The sequence below is a fragment of the Tarenaya hassleriana genome, unplaced genomic scaffold, assembly GCF_000463585.1.
Source record: "Tarenaya hassleriana unplaced genomic scaffold, ASM46358v1 Cleome24, whole genome shotgun sequence".
NCBI classification, from domain to species: Eukaryota; Viridiplantae; Streptophyta; class Magnoliopsida; order Brassicales; family Cleomaceae; genus Tarenaya; species Tarenaya hassleriana.
The window spans coordinates 1,674,461-1,689,112 of record NW_010965696.1 but is presented as its reverse complement, the minus strand read 5'-3'; the positions used below and the strand labels follow the sequence as shown (position 1 = coordinate 1,689,112).

The 14,652-nt window shown below is 36.6% G+C and overlaps 4 protein-coding genes across 5 annotated transcripts in view; 2 read left to right on the top strand and 2 right to left on the bottom strand.

Annotated features, from left to right (window-relative positions):
* LOC104815875 (polygalacturonase-like) overlaps positions 1–217 on the bottom strand; it is a 1,937-nt gene extending 1,720 nt beyond the window's left edge. The window contains exon 1 of the mRNA XM_010544472.1: positions 3–217. Within this exon, the coding sequence (XP_010542774.1) occupies positions 3–157 (155 nt within the window). The 5' untranslated portion in view covers positions 158–217. The remainder of the gene's footprint in view (positions 1–2) is intronic.
* Positions 218–2,924: 2,707 nt separating this feature from the next.
* On the bottom strand, positions 2,925–5,720 carry LOC104815874 (UDP-glycosyltransferase 74D1). Of its 2 annotated transcripts, XM_010544471.2 has the most exons (3): positions 5,001–5,720; positions 3,327–4,060; positions 2,925–3,137 (listed from the first exon to the last, which is right to left on the bottom strand). In XM_010544471.2, the coding sequence occupies exons 1-2, from the start codon at positions 5,655–5,657 to the stop codon at positions 3,335–3,337; spliced, it is 1,383 nt and encodes a 460-aa protein (XP_010542773.1). In that variant the 5' UTR covers positions 5,658–5,720; the 3' UTR covers positions 2,925–3,137; positions 3,327–3,334. The 2 variants fall into 2 exon arrangements, with proteins under 2 accessions (XP_010542773.1, XP_010542772.1); XM_010544470.2 differs by lacking the exon at positions 2,925–3,137 and having other exon boundaries at positions 3,183–4,060.
* A 4,110-nt stretch (positions 5,721–9,830) lies between these two features.
* LOC104815873 (transcription factor bHLH113-like) lies at positions 9,831–11,668 on the top strand. Its single transcript, XM_010544469.1, has 5 exons — positions 9,831–10,592; positions 10,706–10,771; positions 10,863–10,928; positions 11,031–11,078; positions 11,217–11,668. The coding sequence occupies exons 1-5, from the start codon at positions 10,467–10,469 to the stop codon at positions 11,385–11,387; spliced, it is 477 nt and encodes a 158-aa protein (XP_010542771.1). The 5' UTR covers positions 9,831–10,466; the 3' UTR covers positions 11,388–11,668.
* A 156-nt stretch (positions 11,669–11,824) lies between these two features.
* LOC104815872 (protein FAM136A) lies at positions 11,825–13,905 on the top strand. The gene is made up of 3 exons (XM_010544468.1): positions 11,825–12,606; positions 13,164–13,301; positions 13,450–13,905. The coding sequence occupies exons 1-3, from the start codon at positions 12,478–12,480 to the stop codon at positions 13,630–13,632; spliced, it is 450 nt and encodes a 149-aa protein (XP_010542770.1). The 5' UTR covers positions 11,825–12,477; the 3' UTR covers positions 13,633–13,905.
* Positions 13,906–14,652: the final 747 nt, after the last annotated feature.

Here is a 14,652-nt window from a genome sequence, read left to right as displayed (position 1 = left end):
ATGCCGTCGTCGAATCCGTCTTGCCGTCGGGTTTGGCGCCAAAGCTGACGACGTTGAAAGTGCTGGCGGCTGCGTTAGAGCGGTTGATGAAGAGGATTGTGAAGAGAAGGCGTATCGTTAGGGTTAATTTCGTCATTTCACTGCGGTGTGAATGCATGTAGAGGGTGAGATATATTAAGTTGTGTGTGTATCCGTGTATATATGTGTATGTGTGAGATTGTGTTTTGTGTAATGACGATGCCCTTTTTGGGGATTTTGTTGGGTATTTATAGGTTTTAATTAGGGCATTGGGGAGTTGGGTTAACGGTATGATCTACATGTGCTATGATTGAGGATTTTATGAAATAGTCATATGATATAATAGTTCACATTTCATCTACAATAATTTGATTCCCACATGATTTGATTCAAGTTTAAGAGTAATGATTGTCATTTAATCCGGGCCATTTATTATATGCGTGGTGCATGCATAAAATATTATCATATTTGAAAATTCCATGATATATATTTTTGTAATTCTCTTACCGGTTGTTGTAAGAGATGTTTGTCAATTGTCCAAGAAAATAGAATACCTATTGTGGATAACCGATCAATTCTTCTCTTAAATACATACATACATACATACATACATACATACATACATACATACATACATACACATACATATATTTTTTGGAATAACCGGGATATTCTGGAATAAGGTCCAGACTAATCTCGCGACTGGAAGACAAACATGCTCGAATTCGGAACGGGACATACGCTTTCCGTCCCCGTTTCACCGGATGAACAACTCAAAATTAGATTACATACATACATATCATGAATCACAAAGATAATCCTTTGTGGTCATCGTTATATATATATCGTTTTTATACATGATTGTATACCGTAATATGTACAAAAATATGATGATTACATACACATTATACGTCTGTATGTATATGTTACAATGTAAAGTACAATTGGCACGTCGTCACGTACGTAATTGGGATTAACCATATGAGAGGGCAACATGAACGTACGCATAAGCCATAGTGTGGACGTAAAATAGACATTAATTTAATTAAATTGTTAGAGGAATAAAAATTAGTTTTTGGCATGTGATTGATTAACGACTTCTCGCTAATTCAAACCCAATTATTCACTAATCATTGTGATCAGAAAGCCAGTGAATATGGATCAGACGCGATACCACAGGTTATTAATTATTATCCATACGATTTTCCTATTTTCCCTATTAATATTTTGTACAATTTATGTAAATTTTCTAACAAAACTATACACTAAACCACGTCTTTATTTTGTTCAGATTTATTTCTTTGATGTAAAACTAATATATATGTATATATATATATGGAAACTTTTTCATGAATCACTAGGTTCATTTTATGGCTCGATGATTTGGATATATATATACATATATATATATATGTAATGTAGGAAACATGAATCCATTATAAATTCCTAGAGAAATTAGTGACATGTGAGTGGTGGAGCAGTTGATGGAGAGATGATCGCCGAAGTTTACGACACAAATCACATGTTTATTACTATTGATTCGCATAATATGACGAAAGCGACAAAAATTACATGTATTTCACACACACACACACACACATATATATATATATAGCTAAAATTATATTGTTGTAATGTGTATTTGTCACCGATTATACGGGTTTGCTAATTATAGTTAATTGAGATTGATATAAACAAAATTCAGATCAGATAACATTTGTTAATAAGCCATATATATATATATATATAAACTTATACTATATATACAATACATAAATAAATTCTTTGACCAAGTTTGATAAATATGGATTCGTAGTTTAAATTTTTTTTTTAAAAAATATGTCTTGTGCTGCAATTAGTGGTTTTCAGTTGTATAATGTATCTATCTAAAAATTCAATCTCAATTATTTCGTATCCACGCCTCGTAAATCCGTATCTATAATCTGCATGTTACATTATATATATATTTTTTATAGAAAATGGGGAAATGCTAAGGGCATATGGTCCAACAACGGTATGAATGATAACAAAGACAATAGATAATAAAAACAAATAAATTGTAACGACGGCCCACTCCGCAGAGGCAAAACCTCCGAGGGAAAAGGAGTATCCAGGAACAACTCGCTCAGTTCGGCAACCAGCACAACAAAAAAAAAACATCAATGACGTGCCTTAAGGTACAAGTAAATTCATCCGCTAAAAATAGTTTATATAATTTATATGTATTAGTATTAGTAATTATCTTCTTGATAGATATTATGATTATCTCTACAAAAAAAATTATATAAGTATTTAATTACTGATAATAATAATAATAATAATAATAATAATAATACTTATTATTATTATTATTATTATTGTTTTATAAATCTTCGTAGTATCATGGTGTGGTCCTTTACTTCTTTTATTCGTTTTTCAGATTCAAGTAGTTTCGGCGAAAGATTATTACAAGGAAGAAGATAATGACGCCCACAATACCCGAATTCAACGATAATATGTTTTAAGAGTTACAAAAAACAATAGTTAAAGAAATGGTGTATGATTTGTCTTCTTTTGTGTCGAATTTTTTAGTTTTGTTTATTTTCTTTTTCAACAACATTCGGAATATTAAAAACGTGAGAAATTAGGTAAGTAGAGAATATATACTCGTACGAATAATTGTTAAAATAAAAAAAATGAAGATGCGATGGGAATAAAATAAGATTTTGAGATATGATTGAGAATAATAATAGATATAATATTATTATGTTAAATACTATGTATCTGATTTGTTTTTATTATATCTATATTTTTTAGAGATTCGTTTCTTAATTTTTTTATAAATATATATTTTATTTTTATTATAATATAACAATAAAAGAAAAGATGCAACAATAAAAATATTCTCGTTGTTTTTCTCTTTTCGATTTTTTTATTTATTTATTTACCCGTTTTATTTTTCTACCGTAATCACTACTAGAAGTAGACATTTATGATACAAAACATGGTAGGGCATGCATGGCCATATAGAATTTGCACCATATGAATATATGTGGCCTAAGAGCTCCCTCTCTGCATGGATAGCCAGTGGACCAACGTCTTTGTCAACACAGCTCATGCAAAAATTAATTCATCCAAACCTAACACCCAAAAAAAAAAAAAAAAAAATCATGAACACATCCAACGAATTTCTGAACACATATTAACGTAAAATTATAGATTATACAACAAAACCATCAACTTATATCGGCAAAACCATAGCTCATTCAAACGTGGAAAAAACAACATGTACAGATGATGATGATGATACATTATTGTTATTATAATACCTTTTTTATTATTTCATTTGCCAAAGTTTAGCGACGAACTCATCAATGTTCCTATCAGAACTGCCTCCTTCGGAAACAGCTTCTTTCGCCGACTCTCTCCATTTCTCAGCATTCCTTCTAACATCTCTGCTCTTCTCCCCTTCCATAAGTTCACCTACGCATCGAACGACCTCGTCCTTCGTCACGAACCCCTCTTTGTCGGCCTTCGCCCGAACCCCGACCTTCCACACGTCCTCTATGAACTTAGCGTTCGTGGGCTGATCGCTGTACTGCGGCATCCCGACCATGGGCACTCCAAGGCTAAGAGCCTCGAGAGTCGAGTTCCACCCGCAGTGTGTCACGAAACAACCTACGGATTTGTGGGCAAGGACTTGAAGCTGAGGGCTCCAAGTCACTATCAGCCCTTTCTCGGAGATTTCCTCCAGGTAGCTGCTCGAGAGCTTGCTTGACTCGGTCTCTCTGACCACCCACAAGAAGAAGTGGCCGGTCTGTTTCAGACCGGACGCGAGTTCGTTCATCTGGTCGTCCTTGAGAACGGCTAAGCTTCCGAAGGAGACGTAGACGACCGAGTCGGGTGGCTTTGTGTCCAACCACGTGAGGCATTCGTCGACTTTGGGGTTGAAGAGGCTGAGGCCGTAGTCTTTTTCGTCGCCTAACCGCTTGTCTAGGTACATTGATGGGACCGTCGGTCCAATGTTCTTCACTGGCCAAACGTTCTCCATCCATTCCAATATCTTAAAACAAAGAGATCAAGGATATTGCAAGAAAAATTGTCATAAATTGCTATACAAACTAATAATATATATGCACGCACGTATATATATATGGCCGATATGCGTTTTTTAAATTTTATAATTCGAGTAAAACAACTGAAGAGAGTGTTTGCTTTAATATATATATGTAATTATGGGGAAATCAATATTCAATATGCATGTAAACGTTTCACCAAATATATTTGTGAAGGAAAAATGTTTTCCAAAAAAAAAAAACAAAAGTTTGGAAAGGAAAGAGTGAATAAATAAGTTATCGGATAATTGAAAGAATTATTTTTTAATGCGTTTTTTTTATTATCATAGAAAACTGGGGAGAGTAGATTCATTTTCTCTATGTTTTTCTATGGTCGGATTTACCTACTTTTTTATTTTTTTTCATATATATATATATAGTATGGTGAACATTAGAGACACGTATTCATTTTCGTGAGTAGACACGTGTTCTTGTCCAAATATTTTTAATAGGATAAGATTTCCCAATACATGAAAAAAAAATAGACAGTTAGGTTGATAAACTTCAGGATTATAAAAAAAAAATTAAATAGAAAACTTAGAATAAACAAGATAATTTTATTTACTATACCTAGATAGTCTTAATGTTTGTCTAAAGGTGCTTTTGTCGTGTTCTCATCACTGTTGTAAATGGTAACAATCGTTAATGTTATGTTTGTCACGTATCAAGAACCAATGGATTCAAACGACTGCCGGAACAATGCGGCGTTCGTGTCTTATTCTGATGTCTTCTACTATATACATCGATGTCTTCTATAACCTAGTTAATGCTTATATGGAAATTCAATCTCTCTGATTAAATTGTAATTGCTAAGGCTTAAATTGTAATTTTGTCCTTGCTTTAAACTAAAACAGAGAGGGGTTAATTACACGTGTCCGGCACTCTTACCTCGACCTCGAGTTCCTCGAAAGAATTGACCAAGAAGAACTGAGCTTCGTCGACATTACAGAACTGACTACAGATCAAATCATGCAGCGGAGGGCAAATGCTCCGGTCGTAAAGAAACACCGGAAGATCACCTCCCTTCAGGACGGGCATCGCCGGTAAAACGACCTCGTCCTGAAACTCCCGAAACCTCCCCTCTATGAAATGGTGGTACAGCGCGTTCACGACGGAGGATTGCGTGAAGAACGAAGCCCCGGCGACCCCGAATCTCCGGGCGACGTCGAGTGCCCACGGGAGGCACGAGTCGTAGACGACGGCGGCTGGCTTCGGATCCATGGAGGAGATGAGATCCGAGAGGCTGAGGGAGACTTTGTTCTTGAACATGGCCAAGTACTCGGCCGTTGCGCCTGTAGGCGCGCCCTCTTCGAAGCCGTCGTCGAGGGGAACGAAGGCGAGCGGGAGAGAGGCGCGGCCGGAGAGGGAGGAGGAGGCGCGGCGGAGGATGGTGGTGTGGGTGGAGGAGGTGGTGAGGAGGGTGACGGCGACGTTTTTGGAGATCAAGCGTTTGGAGAATTGGAGAAGAGGATTGATGTGGCCTTGTATTGGAAATGGCAAGACCAATACATGTGGTTTTGCTTGAGATTTCACTTCCTCTCCCATTCTCTCTCTTTTTTTTTTTTTTGATGTTTATGTATGGCAGTATAAGCGTGTACACATATACATATATATATATATATATATGTATATATAAACGTGATAGAGATGATAACGGGTCGGGTCGGGTCGGAGAAGATTGGTCAAATAATGTCAAATTGGTCAACCCAATGTATTAGGTTTGCCTTATTCATTGTGTAGACAGATATACGGTTTCTACGCTGGGGGCAAAAATTCGAAACTGTTTTCGAATTGAACTATTCAATATTTATTAACGGTAATTTTTCAAGAGAATAAATTTTTTTGAAATCGAATCGAATTTTTAAAAATTCTAAAAATTCGATTTTTATAAAATCTGTTCTTTTTTAATAGAAATTGAAATCGAATCTGTTTATGTAAAATTGATTGATATATATTTTTGTTATAGAACTGAAGAAACCGAACCGGATGATTAAATGTTGTGCCCAATAAAAAAAAAATGAAATACAATTGGGTTCTGATTTTAATTTATTCGTTCCCCCCCCCCTCAAATCAGTTAATTTGAATTAAAATAGTCAAATTATATAAAACTTTATATGTAATACTTTTAGCCCGGCCAGTATTTATTATATTTTTATTAAATATATTAAAGTTGAAAAAATATCCTTTGTTAGCACCATGTGACGAATCATAACTATGCCTCGAACTCGAACAACATATCTGAAGTATCATAAAATAAGCGTCACTGTTTTTTTTAAATGATGCGTTTCTGAAATACACAGCGTGCATATCGGAACGAAATCATCTATAAACTACGTAGGAAACTTAATTAATCCATTATGCATCGAAAATCCCACATTTTTATGCCATGTACATATATATATATATATATATATATATATATATATAATAAACAGACATTCATCATTTTGTTGATAATTTGATTATTACAAGATATGATATGGAGTTTAGTGACAGAACCAGACCTGGCTATCTTTGGTCTTTAGTGAGATTCTCTTGGGAGGAAAATGGTATGGAAAAATAACGAATTACGACGTCATTGCTTACGTGCATGGAATATACATTAAGATAATTTTATCTTTTTTTTTTTTGTCTTATTCTTAAATACGATTATTTTCTGATATTTTTTTTAGGAAAAAATTTATATAAATGATACAATTTTTTAAAAATGTGTCAAACAAATACTTTGACTTTTGATTTGATAATATAATATCTGAAACGTTAAAATATATCAAATTAACTGAAATTGTGCTAAATTAATAATTCATCTCCTGAAATTGAGATCCATTTCTAACAAAAAATAGATTTTGACTTTTTCCTTTTCAACTCCTGAAATTACGTCAAATTAATATTGTTTGTGGATTATATACTGCTGATAGATTTTCTTTCACCGCGTTCTATAAACTATAATATTGGGGTTATATGGCCGATTTTCTTTGATTTTGGTTCGGTAAAATATATTTAGATTGTTCGTTTCCCCGTTTTATTGAAATTCAAAAGACTTGATTAGGGGGAATTTATCTCCAAAAAGAATTCAAGTATCTAAGACGCCGTTGAATGCCAAAAATCAGTCAAATATAAACAGTAAGTACCATTACATTCTATTTATTATATGCATATGGAACCATATGTTATGAGATCGTAATCATATGGTACGGATACGGAACATGGACTTTTTCCCATGATAAAACAATTCAAATACGTTTGAAGTTTCGAGTGCAAATACTTACTGGCCATTTAGCCCATCTCAAGAACAAGGCCCAAATCCCAATGGGTTCGGCCGTTTGGAGTGAAATTTTAATTCAGTTTTTTTTTTTTAAATTCGAATATGTAATCGTTTGATCATTGAACTTTGGTTGGAATTGTGTAATATTTAATATTTTCGGTTACGGCTGAAGTCTTGATCAAAACGCAGTCCGCTTCCGGTATAAATTCATTTTCAAAAATCGAATCTAATCATAACAAAGTTTTTTTTTTAAAAAAAAAACCCAAAAGCCGGAATCCAAACACGTCGCAGTCTGGATACGAGAATGAGAGGATAAGATCAGAGAGTGACGAACACCGAAAGCGCGTGGGTCCCAACATAAACTTGTCGTCTCTGTTATGTCCCACGAATCCCGGCGTTTTCCGAACGCGATTCTCCACACCGCCACGTTTTCCAACGTGGACGCAGAGACCGCGCGTTACGTCTCACCGCTCTTTCTTTCTTTCACATTTTCGCATCCCTATGGAAAAAGCAAAAATCCAATCGCAGCTTTGGTAACTTCCTCTCTCTCTTTTTTCCTTATAAAAAAATTATATTTGTTCACTTTTTTCTTATAGATTTTTTAAAATTTTAATAACAAAACTAGCATTTTTAAATTGAAATAGAATTCAAATGAAAAATAGAAATTAGTTTGGAAACAATCAAATAGATATTATTTAGAAGAAGTATGTGATTTAATATTCTATTTATACTTAAAAAATAAATAAAAATATGTTTACAAGGAGTAAAAGTAACTAAATTGTAAAATGGACTGACTTGTTAGATATCATATCACCACTGTGGGTACGCCCTGCACCAAACGCTGTGGTAGAAAGTGACGAAATTTCAAAGCAGACAAAAATCAAAACGTTGAAAAAAAGGGAAAGACAGAAGCAGCAGAATCGGTCGAAACATCTGGGAAATTAAAATAAATAAAAATATTTCAAAAAAAAGTGTCAATTTCACATTATTAGTTTCTATTTTTTTTATTTACGTTGAAATGAATAGCGACCTGTACCTGGGAGTCTTATAAGAACTTCGGACTCTTTCTCTCTTGCATTGGTTGGAGATTAGCTGCCAAATTATGAATATATATATATATATATATATATATATATACATGTAAATCGTTTAGAAATATAAATTCTAAGAAAATTTTAAGCTGCATGTGTATATTTTTTTTTATAAGATGTGATTTGATTAGGGTGAGATTCGAACCTGGGTAGAACATTCTTTGCGTATTCCCATTTATCAGTTGATCTAACCACGTCTGATTCTGCATGTGTATATTATCGACAAAGGATGTGTAATCTTATATTGGTATTAATTTGATGATATTAAAATTTCACGTAAGTTTCATGTTTTTTTAAGGAATTTGGCTGGTTATTCGAGTTTTAAAAACTGCATATTGAAATATCATATATAAAAAGTGGAAGATACGAGGAAACCCCAGTCCAATAGTTAATGATAACTCAATACCTTTGAAACAAAACTCCAGAATATTTGAGTTTTTCTTTGAACCGGTCAGTTTCAACTAGTTTATCTGTTCCGTATGGTTTATCGACTATTGCGTGGGGTCGTGTGGATTTACTATCCGCGATACCGTATCATTTGTCTAGCCTTTAAAACTACGAGGCGTTGTAAATTCCGATCCCAAACGTTAAGAGAAAAAAAGAGCGGAAGATAGGATATTTCATTTTAGTATATAATTAATTAATTGAGAAAGTAATTAAACAAAGAGCCAACACAAAATGCATAAATACATACAAACGAGAAATGAATGAACATTTACTTCACACCCCGAAAAGAAACAAAAACAAACAAACAAAGAAGAGAAAAAGACATCAGCAAGGGGGTCCCTCTCTGATTTTGCTTTCCTCAGAATTCTTTCGTACACGGTATTCTCTCTCTCTCTCTCTCTCTCCTTTTCTATTGCTGAGATTTTTGCGATCTCTCTCAGAAACGACGCCGTTTCGGACGACATAAGCTCTGCAAAAGCCCAGATACGAGCTCCAAAAACCATAAAGTCAGGCTGAAAAGGAAAACACTGATGAGTTTCAGACAAATGAATCTTCTTTAGGGTTTCTTTTTCTTTTTGAGAATTTCTCTTCTTTTCGTATGTATGGACCAAGAAAGGCCGAAGAGCGGAAAACGCTTCCGGATCGGTAAAAACTTGTGCAAAAACCTTTTACTTTCTGGGTTAAGACGAAGAAAAATCGAATCTTTCGAAGTTCTGAGTGGTGGGTTCTTGAGGACTGTGAATCTTTTTTTGTTAGATTCTTTCTGGTGGGCTCTTTGTTGCAAATGCTGCATACCATGAATCCAGAATTTGCGACCTAAGAGCTCCAGAATCAGATCAAATCCCTGGTGTAAAACAATTCAGGCGGCGAATTCCACAAGAACCGAATAGCAAGGAATGTTAAATTTTCCCCCCCCCAACGTTTCTTTTGATTCCCCTTAATCTTTGCTAATTTTAGTTGTTTATTGCATACTCTCTTCGTTTATTGATATCCATACAACTCATTCGTAACTTATTTTGCGACTTAATCCATTAACCCTTTAGTTATTTATGTAAATTATACATCTTTAATCTGCTGATTATATTATATATAATACTTAATCTTGAGGTTAGGGTGTATAATCTAGCAGGGATGATTGCATACTTAATCTTGAGGTTAGCTGATAATGTGTTGAGACATTTAAATAATCCCTGTTGTGATGTGAAATGAAGGGCTAAAACCTCTGACCATGACCCCCTGCCAACTGCTTTGACTGTGCTTTGGCGGCTAATATTATTATAACCCATTGCTCCGTTTTCTAATGCACGGGTTTTTGCCCAAACCCATATTTGATTCCAATGTCATTACTCTTTTGCATTCATACATAAGATCACTGGTAGTATCATTGAACGTTTAATGTTTAAAAAAATTGATTTTTTTTTCCGGTTCGCTGTTACTTTTGATTTGGGCCTAACACTGTATCTAAGCCGTGAAAGCTTCTTGCGTTGTCTTCTGTCGTGTCTGTCTGTGATAATCTTGAATGTGTCTTGAGGTTTTGTTTTCCGACAAGGCATGGAAATCTCTAGAGAAGCGGGAATGGTGATGGAAAATAAACGGAGTCTCTGCTCTCTTGAAGAAAGCAGCCTCGGTTCTCTTTCACCTAAACGCCACAGATCCGATCTCTCCTTTTCCTCAAAGGTTCTTCATTCTGTTCCATTCATCATCCGGTCTCTGTCTTGTCTGAATTCATGAAATCAACAGATGGGGTTTGATGCCTTTGCTAATGTCTCTTCAAAAACATGGGGAAACAGGAGAGGAAGGACAGGGTGGGAGAACGTATATCAGCTCTTCAACAGATAGTTTCCCCTTATGGAAAGGTATGTTTCAGACAAGATAATTAGTTTTTGCTATAAATACTCTGCGGAAAAGTGTCGGTCCTCTCTAATTTTTCTTCAACTCCCATTGCAGACGGATACAGCATCGGTTCTTCTGGAGGCAATGCAGTACATACAGTTTCTTCATGAACAAGTCAAGGTCTCTGTGCTACTTTCCTCCTCTAACCCTAAACCATAAAAGCCTTTTCTTCTCCTCTGTTCTCTTGATTCAGACAAGTGAGTCAGCTTTTCGTGTATACAGGTGCTAAGTGCTCCATATCTACTGACTAACCCAGAAGCCAGAGTTCACGTGAGCTAAATCTTGACCCCTCTCTAATTCTGTGACTGCATCTACAATTCTGGGTTGCGGTCTTTCAAGATTAGTCTGTTGGTTTCTTGACTCTGCTCCAAACTGATCTGTGTTCTCTGTGGTTGTCTTTGAAACCAGGAGGAGATGGAGCATTATTACAGCTTGAGAAACAGAGGCTTATGCCTTGTCCCGATCTCGTATACATCAGGAGTTTCTCAAAGCAACGGGGCTGATATCTGGGCGCCTGTCAAGACTCCTCCTCCTCCTCCAGCTTTCGGCCTCAGGTCTCACCCACCACCCTTCCAATGATAGATTTCTTACCCATAACATCGAATTCTACAGATCTTTGACAAAGTGTAAGCGTTTCAACGGTAGCACCTGTAGCATATACAGATCAAGATTTGAAGATCAGTTCAGGACAGCTAACTGTTTTTCTTATGAGTGATGGCTGTTCTGTTACTTCTACATGCCTAATTGCTTGATGGGTGATGCATCCCTACTTCCTGAACTTGTATACTATTCACAAAATGTAAGTTTAGCTAACTTTTCGCCGTCGTTTCATGGAGAAATTGTGAAAAAGTTTCTTCCTTTTTGCCTATTTCCAACGTCACAGTTCATCACCTATCAGTTTGTTCATCGTCGAAGACGAACTATCTTTAAAATTCACCGCTGATCAAACTAAGGGAAAGCCTTTCTTGGACAAAGCCTGACCGGTGAACTCATTACACAGTATGATACCGACATTTGAACACTAAAACTCAGACAAAAGCTCGCTTTTCATTCTCTGGAATCCGTCTCATTCCGTTTCTTACTTGTTCATCGCCCCCTTCTGAAAAAATAAAGCATCCCCTTTTTACCAAAGACCGTTGATGTTTCTCTTTATCTGTTACTCAATTCATTCAGATTCTCATCTAGATGATTTCAGTTACCAAGTTTACACAGAGAAGTTCGTGAATTTAATCAAACAACGTTGACCCACAATCGAAACCCATACCATGAATCCAGAATTTGCGACCTAAGAGCTCCAGAATCAGATCAAATCCCTGGTGTAAAACAATTCAGGCGGCGAATTCCACAAGAACCGAATAGCAAGGAATGTTAAATTTTCGTCCTTCACGTACTCGGCAAAAGAGCGGCAATCGGAGCAGAGATGAACGTGGTCGTCATCATCATTGTTGCCGATAACCGGAACTGGTCGAGTCCGGTTTGTCATCTGGACCAGACCGGACCGGTTATGGTGGAGGACTGGGAAATTATGGGCCGTGTAAAGAGAAAAACCGGGAAGCCTAAATCTGAACCGCGAGGTCAAACCCGTTTGCTTCCTTGGGGCTTCGAAAGAGCAGATAAACCCTAAAACCCTAACATCGGAATTACGCGCATCAGACGGGGAGAGAGAGAGATGGATCACATAGCAGCGGTGGAGGAGCAAATCGTATCGGAGAGGCTTAGAAGAAAACTGGAGGAAGTGAATGCGGCTGCTCAGTCTCAGCTCTCTCCTGTCCAAGATCATATCAATTTCACTCTTCAGGTTCTTTCTCCATTTCCGATTCTCTCTCACGCACTGACATACACATGCATATGTTTGTATTGTTGTCCTGGCTTTGAGTGCATATATTTGCGTTTTCATCGCAATTTGATGTTGTACATCCCGTGTTTCCCTTGTTGGGTTCTTCTGATGAACATTTTAGCAAGTTTTAAAAATGGGGTTAGAAACCGAAATTTGGCCTGAAAACCCAGAGAATTAATGTGATGCTTCTTTAAAATGGAAAAAGGATGGTGAGAGATGTTGGTCTGTGTAGTATCCTTTAGAAGGGTTTAGACTGTAATGGTACTTCAAAGGCGAGTTTTTTTTTTTTTTGAAAAGCCATGTTTCTCAAGACGATCAGTCAGGTTTCATGTCATGTTTGGTTTGAGTTTTGTCTCTGCAAACTCTAGTTCAAGTTTTATGAAGATGTCCGAAAACCGCATGGTTTCACTCTGTATTTGTCTCTGATCTGTTCTTATAATTTAATTTGCACCGCTGATCGTGTGAGTATATGATTATGATATGGCGAATAATTAATGGTGAAAACGATTCACTTGCAGCAAGCTTACTTCAAATGCGCATACGAGTGCTTTGACGGGAGAAGGAAGCAAGAAGAGATAAGTAATTGCGTCGAGCATTGCAGTGTTCCTGTTGTCAATGCGCAACACCATTTCGAGAACGAAATGGCCAAGTTTCAGGTGAGCTTAAACTCGAGGAAGAACACTTGTTTCGGTTAATTCTTTCTGGTGTCATAAGTACATACATACCAAAGCTCATGAGCCTTGTATGCATACAACAACACATTGACATTTACCGGTCTATTGGTTTTGGTTTACACTAATGCAGGAAAGATTGAACAGATCACTCGTGGTATGTCAAGATAAGTTTGAGGCCTCCAAGCTCCAAAAGATAAGGACCGATGCTGTGAACGAAATGGAGGCTTGTGTCCATCAATCCATCGATGAGAATCTCAAAACACTTCCGCACCTTGTCCAGAGAATGAAAACCGCTTTTTCCATTGGCGGGTAAACCCCATGGGAGAAGCTATACTGCCATACCTGCAGTTGAGCCTATTAGTTATTATTGAAGTATTAACATTCTGTTAGGAAGTTGTTAGTCGGTTATTTAACGATGTCTTGTATATAAACTGAATAACCGGCTAACAACTTCCTAACAGAATGTTAATACTTCAATAGTTATCTATGCGATTAAACTGCTTTTGCTGAGAAACTCTCCATTGTATATTGGAAACCTCCAAACGACGGGCACTGATTGATGAGAGAATGTTACTTTCTTTGATAATGAGGAGCACCCTTTTTACAAAAAGGGGCAGTGTACGTACAAATTTAGGATACGTGAATACGAGAGCAGGGGAAAAATATGATAACTTTCAACCCGAGGTGGAAGTCGAGATCTTTTTTCCTCAGGGATGCTTCCGGATTTAGGCCTGAGATAGACACTGATCCCGTGGAGACCGCAGTTGTCGAAGGTTCCATGGAAGCCGCCAAAATGAGGAGACTGTCCGAGCATGAAACTGAATCCAACATTTTCAGGATCCAATCGGCCGAAGGGTCCGTACTTCTTCAAGTTGGTGGTGAATATGAGAGCTTTGATGGTCGGAGAGCGAGTGTGTTTGTCTGCCAACTCATAGTGTTCGCCCGAGATTCCTGTCAGATACTCCCTCGGATGCTCCAGCTCGATCTGTATGTATCGTAAATCTTACAAAGCGTATATGCGTATGCGTAGTTTGAATGAGAAACCGAATGTACTTACAGTGTAGAATAATATGCTTCCCTCGTAGTAACGATTATCGGAACCGTATGGATTTGATAAAACAAAGTTTCCATTGGATGTCGTGTGTGCCTTCTCGGTCTGCGGTCACAAATATTTGAGAGAGTTGGCCACGACCATTGTTTTCCCTTCAAACTTTGACGAATACACGTCGATCTTGGATCCTCTCCGTTTCATTTTATGTATACGTAATACGTGCATCATATCGAGAAGAGTATACCGTATATATAGATGGGTATATTATATATTAAAGCACGT

Bases quoted from the DNA above. Each gene is read 5' to 3' on its own strand.
- LOC104815874 (XM_010544471.2), bottom strand. From the start codon at position 5,657: ATGGGAGAGGAAGTGAAATCTCAAGCAAAACCACATGTATTGGTCTTG. The intron at 4,061-5,000 runs GTAAGAGTGCCG...CTTTGTTTTAAG, and splicing joins TCGAGGAACTCGAGGTCGAG to ATATTGGAATGGATGGAGAA.
- LOC104815873 (XM_010544469.1), top strand. From the start codon at position 10,467: ATGGAAATCTCTAGAGAAGCGGGAATGGTGATGGAAAATAAACGGAGT. The intron at 10,593-10,705 runs GTTCTTCATTCT...ATGGGGAAACAG, and splicing joins ATCTCTCCTTTTCCTCAAAG to GAGAGGAAGGACAGGGTGGG. The intron at 11,079-11,216 runs GTGAGCTAAATC...CTTTGAAACCAG, and splicing joins ACCCAGAAGCCAGAGTTCAC to GAGGAGATGGAGCATTATTA.
- LOC104815872 (XM_010544468.1), top strand. From the start codon at position 12,478: ATGGATCACATAGCAGCGGTGGAGGAGCAAATCGTATCGGAGAGGCTT. The intron at 12,607-13,163 runs GTTCTTTCTCCA...ATTCACTTGCAG, and splicing joins ATATCAATTTCACTCTTCAG to CAAGCTTACTTCAAATGCGC. The intron at 13,302-13,449 runs GTGAGCTTAAAC...ACACTAATGCAG, and splicing joins ACGAAATGGCCAAGTTTCAG to GAAAGATTGAACAGATCACT.